We start from the raw sequence: 14872 nt of genomic DNA, 5'->3' as shown, positions 1-14872 counted from the left end.
TTAATGTAATATAATGTAATATAAAGCTGAAGCAAATTAACACCAAATATACAGTGTGTGTGTGTTTTTATTGGCTAAACTGGCAATATGACCATCCCCAAGTACAACAACATCTGTTTCAACACACGATTTCACATCAAAAATCTTGCAAAACAAATATATATATATATATACATATATATATATTATCTCATTTTCTCCTCTTTATAATAAATTTTTATCAATTATTGGTCTTCCATACATTCGACTTTATGAAGATGATTTTTTTTGTACGTATATAATGGCGTAGGAGTGGGTGCGTGGTAAGTAGCTTGCTTACCAACCACATGGTTCCGGGTTCAGTCCCACTGCGTGACACCTTGGGCAAGTGTCTCCTACTATAGCCTCGGGCTGACCAAAGCCTTGTGAGTGGATTTGGTAGACGGAAACTGAAAGAAGCCCGTTGTATATATGTGTGTATATATATATATATATATATATATATATATATATATATGTATGTGTATGTATCTGTTGTTTGTATCTGTGTTTGTCCCCCTAACATTGCTTGACAACCAATGCTGGTGTGTTTATGTCCCCGTAACTTAGCAGTTCGGCAAAAGAGACCGATAGAATAAGTACTAGGCTCACAAAGAATAAGTCCTGGGGTCAATTTGCTCGACTAAAGGCGGTGCTCCAGCATGGCCACAGTCAAATGACTAAAACAAGTAAAAGAGTAAAAGAGTAATGGAGCTGAAAATTTGATGTAATCAAGATGTTCTGTTGACCTGAAGAGCTAACCTGCTAAGTCTATATTGGTTTGAAAATGTACATTAGCACTATGAAATTTTAGCATGCATACTAGTGCAGACATACAAAAAAATAATTTATTATACAGTGAAATAAAAATTATTTTTACATGATGACGGTTGCGAAACGGCTGTCACCCTATGGACATCAAATGGCGAAATAAATATATTCACCTCTCACACCTCCTGACTTTCTTTATGTTCTATATATATATGTGTGTGTACGGTGAAGGTGCCTGGTGCAGTGGTTAAGGTATTCAGCTCACAATCGTAAGATCCTGAGTTCAATTCTCAGCGATGCGTTGTGTCCTTGAACAAGTCACTTTACTTCACATTGCTCTAATCCACTCAGCTGGCAAAAATGAGTAGTACCTGTATTTCAAAGGGCCAGCTTTGTCACCACGCTGAATCTCTCCGAGAACTCTATTAATTGTACATGTGTCTGTGGAGTGCTTAGCTACTTGCACATTGATTTCACGAGCAAGTTGTTCTGTTGATCGGATCAACTAGAACCCTCGTCGCTGTAACAGACGGAGTGCCAGTTGTAGTATATATACGAAATATTTTCATTATTCAGTTACACATATTGTTTTAGTTGAGAGGTGATCACAGCTAGAATACATTTGCTCATAATCTGCTGACTCAGGACCTTGGTTGAACAACAGGACCACAGAATGTATGTACGATAGGAGAGGTTTAAGTGAGTGAAATCCCCAGGTCAACCCTGATACAGCAGACCTACGATCAAAGATAGTCCAGCTGTGACCATCCTGCTTTTCTTTAGTTGTTCCGTTTCCAGCCAAATTTTCTGGAGGAAACAGCACACTGCTCAAGATGGAAACTTGCGGCAGCCGGTTTCGTGCGCAAGGCCTGATATTTGGTTTTCTTTAGCTGGTGAGAAATGTGGAATTTATTCCTTTCAGAGTATTGTAAATTTAACCACGGTGATAGTATATTTAAATTTGCAATAAAAGTAATAATAATACGAAAATATAAAACAGTAATGCCAACACCTTGGTAATTAACAGGTGAAAATGTTAGAAATACGAACATGCGGCTAAAAATAGTGAATACTATCGTTTCCAACCAATTTCCATCGTCGAAGACTTTTGTCATGGCACCAGAAAGGTTGGGTTTATTTTAAATTATTTATCGTCTTTTTATTGATTTTATTTTTTACAAGTCAACCAGACGATATCTTTACGTAGTTGTCTCATTTGCAAGAAATACCAGCCAGATCTCAAACCATACTTTAATACTAGATATTCTGTATTGCAAAAAAGATAAACAAACAAAAAAATGGTGGGTTTGTCACGGTTGGAATGCCTATGATCATAAGTGTGTTCAATCAGGGTTTAGATGCCACTATATTAGAGTTTAGCCTGTAGGTACATGTAATGACCTATCGAGGGAACAAGGAAATCTCGACGCTAGAAATACCAGTCCATATCTCCTTTTAAGCCCTCTATCATACAATAATTTAGGACTGTATTATCCAAAATTTTCTCTCAGCTCTTAGATAAGATTTTACAAATACATACGTAAACAAGATCTCTGGAAAGAATCTCATAGAACCTGTATGTTAGACTGTCAGAATGTTTATAAAAATTCTAAAGTATAGTGTTTTAATGTTTATAAAATATATTATAAAACTGCAATTAAGTCAGTTTAATTAGTCTTTGTAATTAACCATGATCTCTTTTGTGGGTTCATAAAAGTATTATTTACACATATGTGGAATCCTGCAATATCTAAAAAATTCTGTTTGCTCTGTTGAATGTGTACGATGGTGTGTTCAAGAGTTCCTGATTTTGGGTAAAAGAAAATACAGAAGGATCAGTTAATTACGATTTTATTCAACATATTCCCCCTTCTCAGATTCACATATTTATTGAAGCAAGTTGGGCCCCGGCCTTTCGCGACACCTTTAAAGCCAGGAACTTTTCAGCTCCCACCTCATAAAATTTAGCTTGAAAGGGTAATTCAAATGGTTCGTTTATGTAAAAGTGATGATTTGTTTGTAAGTTGGAGGAAAAATGCAGCATGTTTGTTTGTGGTTCCTTTTGTTTTTGTCCCGGAGTTCCTTTACGCACAGATACAACTTCATCACACACACACATACACACACATTCGATTTCTTATATATATACACACACACACACATGGTGTTTACGTACATATTCGACAACTTTCCCTATATACTCACACAGGCACATATATGTATATACGTGTATATATGCACAACTGTTTACTTGCAGATTCGACAATTTTACCCAGAACATATTGGATAATATTGTCGTGGATTAACTCGGGCCAGAAGAAAGAGAAGGGATCGTTTGAACTAGGTTGGGAGACCTATCTATTTCAAAGATGACTTGTAGCTAAGCAACAACGACAATGGTCAGCGTCCTAACACAGTCATTTGATTTTTGGGAAATATCAGTGGAATCTTTCCCTTGACTGTCTTAAGATACACACAGCACAGGATAATGTGGTCATAGACATTGTCAATCAGGGCTAACCAAAATAAAATAAATTTAGAGCTGTGTCCATCTAAAGACGTTCCTACTTAGACAGTGTTGACTCAATGCATAGGCTCACTGGGCAGTTACCTGGGATCCTAAGGGGTTTAGGGGACCAATCCTATACCTATGTTGTGACTTGCTGTCAATAAATAAATATTATAGAGCCTAGTGTATTGATCTGCCTGGGAGCTTCATGGGTCTAGGGTCCAGTTTTGATCTATGTATGTTATGGTTTACCATGAATAAATAAATACTATAGGGTCCAGTGCATTGATTTACTTAGGGGCCTTTAATGTTGCTGACTCGGCCCTGTACTTTAGACATAGACCATACACTCTAATTTACGTTCCCAGAACTCTCCACTCGCGTTTAATCAAGACTAATAAATTATACAATCAGCCATCTTCTTTTTCTTTCATCTTTTACTTGTTTTAGTCATTAGACTGCGGCCATGCTGGGGCATCACTTTGGAGAATTTTTTGTTGAATGAATCGACCACATTACTTATTTTTTAAGCCTGGTACTTATTCTATTGGTCTCTGTGAAGTTACAGGGAAGGTAAACACACCGGTTGTCAAGAGGGTGGTGGGAGGACAGACAGACATACATATACGACAGGCTTCTTTCAGTTTCCATCTACCAAATTCACTCACAAGGTTTTGGATGACCCGAGGCTATAGTAGAAGACACTTGCCCAAGGTACCACACAGTGGAACTGAACCCAGAACCATGTGGTTGGGAAGCAAACTTCTTACCACACAGCCACACCTGCACCTCATTGAGAATTTTTTTTATTTTTGTCTTCTTATTTTTACTATTATTTATTAGATGGTGGATTGGACAGGATTGTTACAGCATCGGATAAAATATCAATCAGTAGTTCTGGCTCTTTACATTCTGAGTTCAAGTTCCTTTGGTCAACTTTGCTTTTCATCCCTTTAGAGTGGATAAAATAAAGTACCAGTCAAATGCTGGGGTTGATGAAATCAACTTCCTCCTCCCACACCCGTCAAAATTTCTGGTCTTTTACCTAAAATAGAAACAAATTATTATTAAGGCAATGAGCTGGCAGAATTGTTAATGCATCAGAGAAAATGCTTAACAGCATTGCATCTAAGTTTTCACATTCTGAGTTTAAATTCTGCTGAGTCGATAAAATAAGCATCGTTTGGACACTGGGGTTAATTTAATCAACATACCTCCTCCTCTTCTAAAAAACTACTGGCCTTCACTCAAAATTTAAAACCATTATTATTATTTTAGGGTAAAATGCTTAGCAGCATTTCATCCATCCTTATGTTCTGAGTTCAACTTTGCTTTTCATCCTTTCAGGGTTGATGAGGTAAGTACCAGTTACACACTGGGGTTGATATAATTGACTAGTCCCCTCCTTCGAAATTTCTGGCCTTGTGCCTATAGTAGAATGGACTATTTTAGGGCAGTGTATTTGCAGAAACTCTAGAGATTTGGACATAGAATGATGATGCTGGTGATAGTCATATCCTTGTGGATGTGAGTTTAAGCCATTTGCTTTTAAACTGGCCACATCTGTCCAAATATAGTTTACCTGTTTTATGTTCATACCAGCCAGGTCCAGTGTCTTACATCTATCCTATAAAGTCTTTCTGAAAATAAAAATATCATTGAAATCTCAAAGCCAATAGTCAACACCTGACTAATTCAAAACAATGTGGTTAACCTTTTCACTGAGAAGTTAAGTTTCTGAAGGATGACCTCAGAATGCTGAACCTTTCAGATGAGATGACAAAGGACCGAGTTATCTGGCACCTTGCTGTACTCAGGAAGACCCATCCTCCACAGCAGAAGTGTTAAGGCTGCTCCCACTGAAGAAGAGGACTGGCCTGCAAGAGTCCTGTACCAGTGCCATGTGAAAAGTGTTGATGCCAGTGCCACATAAGAAGCATATGTGCCAGTGGCATGTTAAAAACGCCCCGCACAGACACTATAAAGTGGAGGAAGTGCATCCAGCCATAGTAGACAGGCCAAATCAGACTGGAACCTGGTGCAGCTTACCAGCTCCAGTCAAACCAGCCAACCCATGTCAGCATGGAATAAATATCTATCAAAAAATAGAATTGGTATTTTCTGCAATTCATGTTGCCTCAGTAAACTTGACAAATCTCAAAAAAAAAAAAAAAATTTTTTCAAGCATGACATTTCTCAACAAAAGATAGATTGGCATGTAAAACTACTTTCTGCAGTTAAGGGTAAGGAAATTTTGAGAGGATGTATCAGATTTCTACAGTAAAAGGATTAAGTAAAGGACTACATTTAACAGAATAATCTGAATGCCTCAGGGTTAAACTTCGTTATAGACACTGTATTGTTGTGTGTGTCTCCAAGTAATGAAATACTTGCCTCAGTTTATCTGGCTGATAAAACAGGCTCCACTCTTCATGGTTGTCATCAGTTATTGGATGAATAATTCCATATTTAAAAAGCAACTGTTGTAGGAACCATTCCTGTTTTTGATGATAGGTAGGGTTACTCCATTGCTTGACGTAACAACCACCACCACCACTGCCATGCCATTGTGCTTGTTTAGAGGAGTTCATGTGGTTCCAAGCTGAGGTAATTTCTGTTCTTCCTCTCAATGTCCTTTGGGATCCTAAAAGAGGACATAAGTACTATATCTAACTGAACTATTAAAAAGAAGAAAAAAAAAAAAAGAACAAAGAGCCAGCCTCCTCCTCCCTACCTCCTGATTTAGAAAGTTACTTTGAATTTAATCCAACAAATTCCTTTCCATTGCTTCTTTCTAGATGTGCCTCTGCAAAAGACTTGTTGAAGAAATTCTACCATCTTCAGGAGGAACGCGTACAGTCCTATGCATTATTTGAGGAGTGAGTATTTTCTATTTATCAGTTAATATTAATCTTATTTTTATTCCTACCCATCCTCATATAATGTTGTGTAACTATAACCATGTGTCATCTTTACAACAGCAAACTTGTCCCTGTCTCTCTCTGAATACTTGTCTAGTATACAAATCAATGTTGCATATCGTGTATAAACTTGTTACTATGTTTCCAAATCCTGCTGCATTTCACATGAAATTTTTTGGTCCTCCGAAGTTGACTTGGTGTATAATTCAACTTACTATTTTTGGCTGTAAATTTTGGTCTCATATAGCTATTCTTTGCATGCACTGGTACGAACATGTCCCCTGTCTCCTGCTAGATCATCCTAGAATCTCACATAAAGCCACTCTCATCCTCTTTACTCCCTCTTAGTTGAGAAGTCTCTTAGTCTTGTGAGCTACATGGTGATCTCACTAGTACTGGTTCCATGACAAAAAGCACCCAGTATTTACTGGTTAAAGTGGTTGAAACCATGCCAAAATTGAAATATTGGAGCAGGATCCTCTGACCTACTAGATCCTGTCAAACCATCCAACCCATACCAGCATCAAACGCAGATGTAAAATGATGATAATGATGTAGGTCTGTAACAGTCTCTGTTGTATGAAGGAAGCTATTAACTATGTCCAAAGACCTGTACTCAGGAAGACTTGTCCTCCACAGCTGAAGTGTTAAGGCTGCATCCCCTAGTGAAGAGGATCGGTCTTCAAGAGTCCTGTGCTGGTGCTATGTAAAAAGCACTCATATTGGTGCCACATGACAGGCACTTGTGCCAGTTACATGTAAAAGGCACTTGTGCCAGTGTCATGTAAAAACACTCATGCCAGTGGCATGTTAAAAGCATCCAGTACACACTATGAAGTGGTTGGTGTTAAGATGGACATCCATCTGGAGAAACCAAGCTAAATTAGGCTGGAACCTGGTGCAACTTGCCAGCTCTGGTCAAACCTTCCAACCCATGCCATTATGGAAAACAGACACTAAAGGATGATGATGGTGATGACAATGATAACGACCTTCCATATTATTATGAAGGAAGTTATCAGCCAGGTCCATAATGATGTTCTGCCTATTAAGTTTAGTTTTTTCATTTTATCTAGTTTCAGCTCATGAGCTGTGGCCATGCTGTTATTTATTTTCTTCTAATGTAGCCTCTCATAAATCAGTCGTAGTCACTGTTCTTCCTGCTAATAACTCTGTTGCCAATGTACAATCATGGCACTGGATAGATAGAAACTGTGTAGAAGCCCATTAGATGGTTTGTACCTGGCGTTGAGTGTTGACAGTCCTAAACTGTTACCCACTTAATCACCATTGGTTTTAGATTTCAAATTTTGGCACAGGGCCAGCAATTTTAGGGGAGGGGTAAGTTGGTTACATTGACCCCAGTATTCGACTGGTACTTATTTTATCGACCCTGAAAGGCAAAGTCAGCCTCAACAGAATTTGAACTCAGTATGTAAAGACATGAAATGCTGCAAAGCATTTTGCCTGGCATGTTAACGATTCTGCCAACTTGCTGCCTTGACCCAATTAAAATGTCAGTAAAAGCCTAGCTGAAAAGATGAAAGGCAAAGTAGACCTCAGCGGAATTTGAACTCAGAACATAATGACATGAAATGCCGTTAAGCATATAGTTTGGTGTGCTAATGACTCTGCCAGCTTGTCGTTTATACTTTTAAGTAATAATTAGGAAACGAGGGCTACAATTACAGTATGTATTGATTTCAACTTTTGACACAGGGCAAGCAAGTTTGGGGGTGGGGGTAAGTCAATTACATTGACCCCAGCACTCATCTGGTACTTACTTCATTGGCCCTGGAAGGATGAAAGCCAAAGTCAACCCTGGCAGCATTTGAACCGAGAATGTAAGGACGGACGGTTGAAATGCCGCTAAGCATTTTGCCTAGTGTGATAATGTTTCTGCTGGCTTGCCACCTTAATAATGATAATAATAATAATAATAATAATAATGGTTTCAAATTTTGGCACAAGGCCAGGAATGAGGTATGTCGATTACATCGACCCCAGTGATCAACTGGTACTTATTTTATCAACCCTGAAAGCATGAAACGCAAGGTGGACCTCGTTGGGATTTGGATGGATGAAATGCTGCTAAGAATTTCACCTGGTGTGCTAATGATTCTGCTGGCTTGCTACCTTAATAATAATAATAATAATAATAATGGTTTCAAATTTTGCCACAAGGGCAGCCATTTTGGGAGTGGGGATGAGTCAATTACATCAACCCCAGTGATCAACTGGTACTCAATTTATCAACCCTGAAAGGATGAAAGGCAAAGCCGACCTCAGCGGAGTTTGAACTCAGAACATAGCAGCAAAACAAAATGCTGCTAAGCATTTTGCCCAACATGCTAATGATCCTGCCAGCTCGCCGCCTTAATAATAATAATAATAATAATAATAATAATAATAATAATAATAATAATAATAATAATAATAATAATAATGATAATCCTTTCTACTGTAGGTACAAGGTTTAAAATGTTGGGGAAGGGGTTAAGTCAATTACATCGACCCCAGTGTTCAACTGGTATTTATTTTACCAACTCCAGAAGGATGAAAGGTAAAGTTGACCTCAGTTGAATTTGAATTCAGAACATCCAGACGGACGAAATGCCACTAAGCTTTATGCCCTACATTCTAACAATTTTGCCTGCTCACTGCCCTAATTATAATATATATTAATTATTAGTTGTTATTATTGGTACCATAAATTTGTGATTTGGAATATTTTTTAGTACAGAGATGTTAATTTTTTTCTCCATTTTCATATAATTTACATTCTGTTATGGAAGGACCTCTGTTGTAAAGAATTTACATTATGCACTTTCTTGTGACCTTGACCTTGTACTCTCTCTCTCGACCAATGTCACACCAGAGGTTTTCAAGGCTACTTGAAAGGCAAGCCCAACTACAACTTTCCCCTGTTCAGGCAACTGGTGCATGAGATCACCGAGACATTCCAGAACATTTCACAGGACATTATAGTATTGAAGAAGGAAATGGCAGAAATCCATCAACAGAATCTTCTAGCAGACTGCATTGATAACATCCAACAACAGGAAAAGGATAAACTAGAAGTTGTAAGTAAACAATCTTTTTGTTGACAAAAAAAAAAAAAAGAAAGAAAGAAAGAAAAGAAATTCACACACATGTTATTTGAATCAAAAGGAAAAATGTTTCTAGTGTAGTGTTTTTTGTTTTTTTTGTAGCTCTATCCTTCCTTTATACAAGTTTTGTTTATCGTTTTTGAAATTTGAATAAATTTTGTCTCTTTTCAAACATATGACATTGGAGTGCCAAATAGAAAAAGAAAATGAACCAATTTATCTGAAAAACCTCTCTCTGTCTTTCCATATATGTATATATAATATATATATATACATCTCTTTTACTCTTTTACTCTTTTACTTGTTTCAGTCATTTGACTGCGGCCATGCTGGAGCACCGCCTTTAGTCGAGCAAATCGACCCCAGGACTTATTCTTTGGATGCCTAGTACTTATTCTATCAGTCTCTTTTGCCGAACCGCTAAGTTACGGGGACGTAAACACACCAGCATCGGTTGTCAAGCGATGGTGGGGGGACAAACACACATACATATATATATGCATATATACGACTGGCTTCTTTCAGTTTCCGTCTACCAAATCCACTCACAAGCTTTGGTCGGCCCGAGGCTATAGTAGAAGACACTTGGCAGCGGTGGGATACGAACCCACGCCTCCGAAGAGACTGGTGCATATATATATATATATGAAGAGAAGAAGTGTTCCATGCAGGAATATAGGAGAATTTGTTTTGGGGTTTGAAAATGTACTTGAATCTCAAAACCTGTAATCATCATCATCATCATCATCATCATTTAACATCCGCTTTCCATGCTAGCATGGGTTGGACGATTTCACTGAGGACTGGCGAACCAGAAGGCTGCACCAAGCTCCAATCTGATCTGGCAGAGTTTCTACAGCTGGATGCCCTTCCTAATGCCAACCACTCCGAGAGTGTAGTGGGTGCTTTTACGTGCCACTGGCACGAGGGCCAGTCAGGTGGTACTGGCAATGACCATGCTCAAAATGGTGTTTTTTTACATGCCACCTGCACAGGAACCAGTCCAGCGGCGCTGGCAACGACCTTGCTCGAATGTTTTTTCACGTGCCAGTAAGGCGACACTGGTAATGATCACTGGGAGTGTTCTACGAATCCCGAATGAAATTTCTTAAACCTTTAACATCATCATCATCATTTAGTGTCTGCTTTCCATGCTGGCATGGGTTAGATGATTTGACTGAAACTGGAAAGCTTTAGGGCTATGTTAGGTTCCAATCTGATTTGGCCTGGTTTCTATGGCTGGATACCCTTCCTAACACCAACCACTTCAAGAGTGTAATGAATGCTTTTTATGTGCCACTGTCATGGTTGCCAGTTCTGTGACACCAGCATTAGCTGCAACTACAATTTCACTTGGTTTCATGGGTCTTCTTAAGTATGGCATGTTGCCAAACATTCAGATTAATTTGTCAAATATATTGCTTGTTTATTTAGATAGTTTTGAATTAATCATTCATTATCTCATAGCTTCAAAATTTTAATGATGTTATTGAATAAGTTTTTAGAATGATAGTGTAAGGTAGATATGAGAGACCAGATCTGGCTGGTTTAAACATTAAACAGGTGGAATATTTGGGATGGATCTGACCGGCTTAAACATAAGACAAGTAGAATGCTTAAACCAGATATGGCCAGTTTAAATGCCAAATGATTAATTCAATAAACTTCACGAAAAAATTGTAATAAGACTGAACTGGTGAAGTCATTTCTAGAACAGAGGAAGATGGTAGGAAAAGTTCGTTGTGACCTGGAGGACGGACAGAGAGATGGAGGCACACTGTCAGTTTATATAAAGAGTTATTTTGTTATATTCCAAACACTGACTCAATAATGACATTATTTAACTAAATACCTCTTCATAAGTTTCAAATTTGATTAAAGCATATTCATTTTATTAGCAGTATGGTCTTGAAAGGATGAAATATCATTTATTTTTACTTTTCTTTATGTTTCAACCCTAAAGCTGTGGCCATGCTGGAGCACTGCCAGTGTATTTATTTGTGTATTTATATATTTTTTTTGTTTGTAATTGTTGCACAGGTTGCCCAGTTGCAGTTATTGCGTCAAAAAGTGCAGGACTTTCCCAATGACGAAAACCATGAAGAGGTTAAAGAGAAAAAAGTGAGGTGAGTGAACAGAAACAGGTGCCAGAAATTTAAAAGGGAAGGTGATAGTTGATTACATCAAAGCTTGTAATTGAATGGTGCTTTGTTTTATGAACCCCAGGGGATGAAAGGCAATGTTGATCTACTGGGATTTGAACTCATAGTGCAAAGAGTTGGAAAACATACTGCTAAGCAGTTTGTCTGACATGCTAACATTTTTGCCAGCTTGACACCTTAATAATAATAAAAGTAATTATTTCTAATTTCGGCACAAGGCCAGCAATTTAAGAGGGAAGTAGATAATTGATTACATTGAACCCAGTACTTCACTGGTACTTTATTTTATCCCCCCTCCTCCCGGAGGCATGAAAGGTAAAGTCACTTTCAGCAATATTTGAACTTGGAATGTAAAGCACTGGAAGAAAAGCAGCTGAACATTTTAGCCTGACATGCTAACAATTTTTCTTTTTAGTGCATAGTCAGGAGGGATAGCAGTGTTTGTGGCCCTTTATAAGGGTCTCTTGAGGAGGGAAGGGGGTGGAACAAAGGAAGGGGTAGAGGATACCCTCAAACCAGTGACCTGGCTTGAATGCTTAGAGCAGAGTGGACTTTCCCCAAAGGTGTCCAAGGTAAGTAGTGGTGATGGTGTCAAACTGGAAAATGGATTAAATCTACTGCAGGTAGGTGCAGGTGTAGCTGTATGGGTGGAAGCTTGCTTCCCAACCACATGGTTCTGAGTTCAATCCCAGTGTGTGGCACCTTGGGTAAGTTCTCTTCTGCTATAACCTTGAACCAACCAAAGCCTTGTGAGTAGATTTGGTAGACAGAAACTGAAAGAAGCCCATTGTGTGTGTGTGTGTGTGTATGTATATATGTATATATATTTATATATATATAGCAAACTAGTTTGTTAATAAAATCCCTATTAAAGACAAAGGCAGTATTTATACTGAGAAATAATGTTTATCACCACCTATAAAAATTACTAGCTCTGAGACTGCCAGATCACATGATTTTGACCTTATTTTGGTCATCCCCAGTGATGGATACTTGTCTGGTAGACATAGCCATAGTCTACCCCCAGCTCATAATATAAAGAAAGACAGTGTCACGCAGCCACTGGTTTTGTGACTAGCTTATTAAGAAAATCTCTATAAGAGACAAAAGCAGTATTTGCACTGAGAAGTAATGTTTATTGTTACCCTAAACATAGGTGTTCTATAAGAAGAGACGATACTGTGTGATATTGTTTTTCTAATACTATTAATAATGATGGTTTCAAATTTTGGCACAAGGATTTTTAGGGCAGGGGGGCAAGTTGATTACAGCTTGACTGATATTTTATTTTATCAACTTCAAAATGATGAAAGACAAACTCCATCTCTATGGGATTTGAACTTTGAATGCAAAGAGCTGGAAGAAATACTGCTAAGCATTTTTGTCTGACATGATAACAATTTCGCCAGTTTGCATATTATAAGGATAAAGCATCCTTTTTGATCCCCATGGACTCATAAGGACTGGTTTCCCACTGGCTTCCATGTATTTATATTTCTCCGCTGGATGAGTCACTGGCCTGTCACAGGAATACTCATTTTTGCCAGATGAGTGGACAGGAGCAACATGAAATGGAGTGTTTTGCTCAAAACACAACACATCACCCGGTCCAGGAATTGAAACCATAATTTTAAGATCATGAGTCCAACACCCTAACCACTAAGCCACACACCTCCTCAGCCAGCTTGCATTGTAATAATTATTGTTTCAAATTTAGCACAAGGCCAACAATTTAAGAGAGATGGTGATAGTCAATTACATCAAGCTCAGGACATAACTGTACTTTATTTTATCAACTTCAGAAGAATGAAGGGCAAAATTGTTCTCTCTGTATTTGAACTCATTCTGTTAAGTGCTACAAAAAATGTCACCACCTTATTAATATTAATAATAAATTCCTTTGTACTATAGCCACATAGCTCAACATTCTGTGGGGAGGGGTTGGATGATTACATCAATGCCAGTGTTCAATTGGTACTTTTTTTATCAACTCCAAAAGGATGAAAGGTAAAGTTGAACTTAGAATGTAAAAAGGCAGAAGAAAAGCTGCAAAGCCATTTTGTCTAGCATGCTAATGATTTTGCCTTCTGCTACCTTGATAGTGTTTTCAAATTTTGGCACAAGGCCAGCAATTTCAGGAAAGTGTATAACTCAATTAACCCCAGTATTCAACTGGTACTTATTTCATCAACTCTGAAAGGATGAAATGCAAAGCAAGCCATGATGGAATTTGAACCCAGAACGTAAAGATGAACGAACTGTTGCTAAGCATTTTTCCCAGTGATAACAATTCTACTCACTTCTACCAGCTTGCTGCCTTAATAATAATAATAATAATAATAATAATAATAATAATAACAATAGCAACAAAAAATAGTCCATCTATGACCATTGCTATTATTTTCTTTTCAGGTTGCAGCAGATCAATAACAATATATGTTCACATATGGAGGACCTCAAGTATGAAGCTCAAGATCTCTACCATTGAATCCATTACGAGCTACCACAGCTTGTATCACTGCCAACCGACACCTTGTCTTTACACTAGCCACATCACTGACTGAAGCTGGCATGGTTATATATCTCTGACTGTCAACACCATGTCATGCTATTCTGGTCAAGCCTACCACTGAGAGCTAAGGCTATACCATTGCACAAGCTAATACCACTTACAATTGCAAATACTGTATCATCTCATTGTTTTGTATCGCTGATGTTATACCCTACTATCAGGCTTATATATATATATATATGTATATATATATGTATATGGGAGGGTAATTTATTATTAATAAACACATGCACTGATTTATTTTCACTTCCTTAATAGTTGTCAATTGGTTAACCAAGTAACCAGTTGATTAATTAATTATTTGCTTACTTATTCTGTCAGTTAGTTGTGTTTGACAGAGGCCCGAAGGTGACCTGGAGTAGAAAGGGCATGTCATGCAAGACGTCACAAACGGTGGCAAAAGGATTTTTACCAAGCACAACTGACTGATCAACCGAATGATCAGTCAAACAATTGATTAGATAATTGGTTAGATAGTTAACAAGTTGACAAATAACAAAGAAGTGAAATAAAACCAGTGTGCGTGTTTTTTGTTAGCGTAAAGACTCTCCCGATCAAGATACAACAAAATTTATTTCAACACACAAGTTCACATCAAGAATACAAACCAAATACAAAAACGAAATGTATATATATATATATATATATATAATACAAAAAATATATATGCATGTATACACACATATATGTATATACTTTCATCTACATGTGTATATAGATGCATATCAGGGTACAGGAAGTTAGAACAATGAACTACAGACAACGGAAAGAACACATAGGAAAACAGAAAGCCACTTGGAATTATTCAT

At 37.7% G+C, this 14872-nt stretch overlaps 1 protein-coding gene across 1 annotated transcript; it reads left to right on the top strand.

The window, feature by feature from the left end:
* Positions 1–1806: 1806 nt before the first annotated feature.
* Positions 1807–14303, top strand: LOC106869524 (required for excision 1-B domain-containing protein). The gene is made up of 5 exons (XM_014915298.2): positions 1807–1916; positions 6097–6177; positions 9098–9302; positions 11370–11455; positions 13904–14303. The coding sequence occupies exons 1-5, from the start codon at positions 1840–1842 to the stop codon at positions 13977–13979; spliced, it is 525 nt and encodes a 174-aa protein (XP_014770784.1). The 5' UTR covers positions 1807–1839; the 3' UTR covers positions 13980–14303.
* The last annotated feature ends 569 nt before the right edge of the window (positions 14304–14872 follow it).

This window comes from Octopus bimaculoides, chromosome 23 (assembly GCF_001194135.2).
Source record: "Octopus bimaculoides isolate UCB-OBI-ISO-001 chromosome 23, ASM119413v2, whole genome shotgun sequence".
In the NCBI taxonomy this organism is placed as follows: domain Eukaryota; kingdom Metazoa; phylum Mollusca; class Cephalopoda; order Octopoda; family Octopodidae; genus Octopus; species Octopus bimaculoides.
This window is presented reverse-complemented; position numbering and strand designations above follow the sequence as displayed.

What these genes read in the sequence shown, in the direction of transcription:
- LOC106869524 (XM_014915298.2), top strand. Translation starts at nt 1,840, where the DNA reads ATGCGGCTAAAAATAGTGAATACTATCGTTTCCAACCAATTTCCATCG. An exon ending in AAAAGGATAAACTAGAAGTT is followed by an intron (nt 9,303 to 11,369) that starts GTAAGTAAACAA and finishes ATTGTTGCACAG; the next exon opens with GTTGCCCAGTTGCAGTTATT. An exon ending in GTTAAAGAGAAAAAAGTGAG is followed by an intron (nt 11,456 to 13,903) that starts GTGAGTGAACAG and finishes TTTTCTTTTCAG; the next exon opens with GTTGCAGCAGATCAATAACA.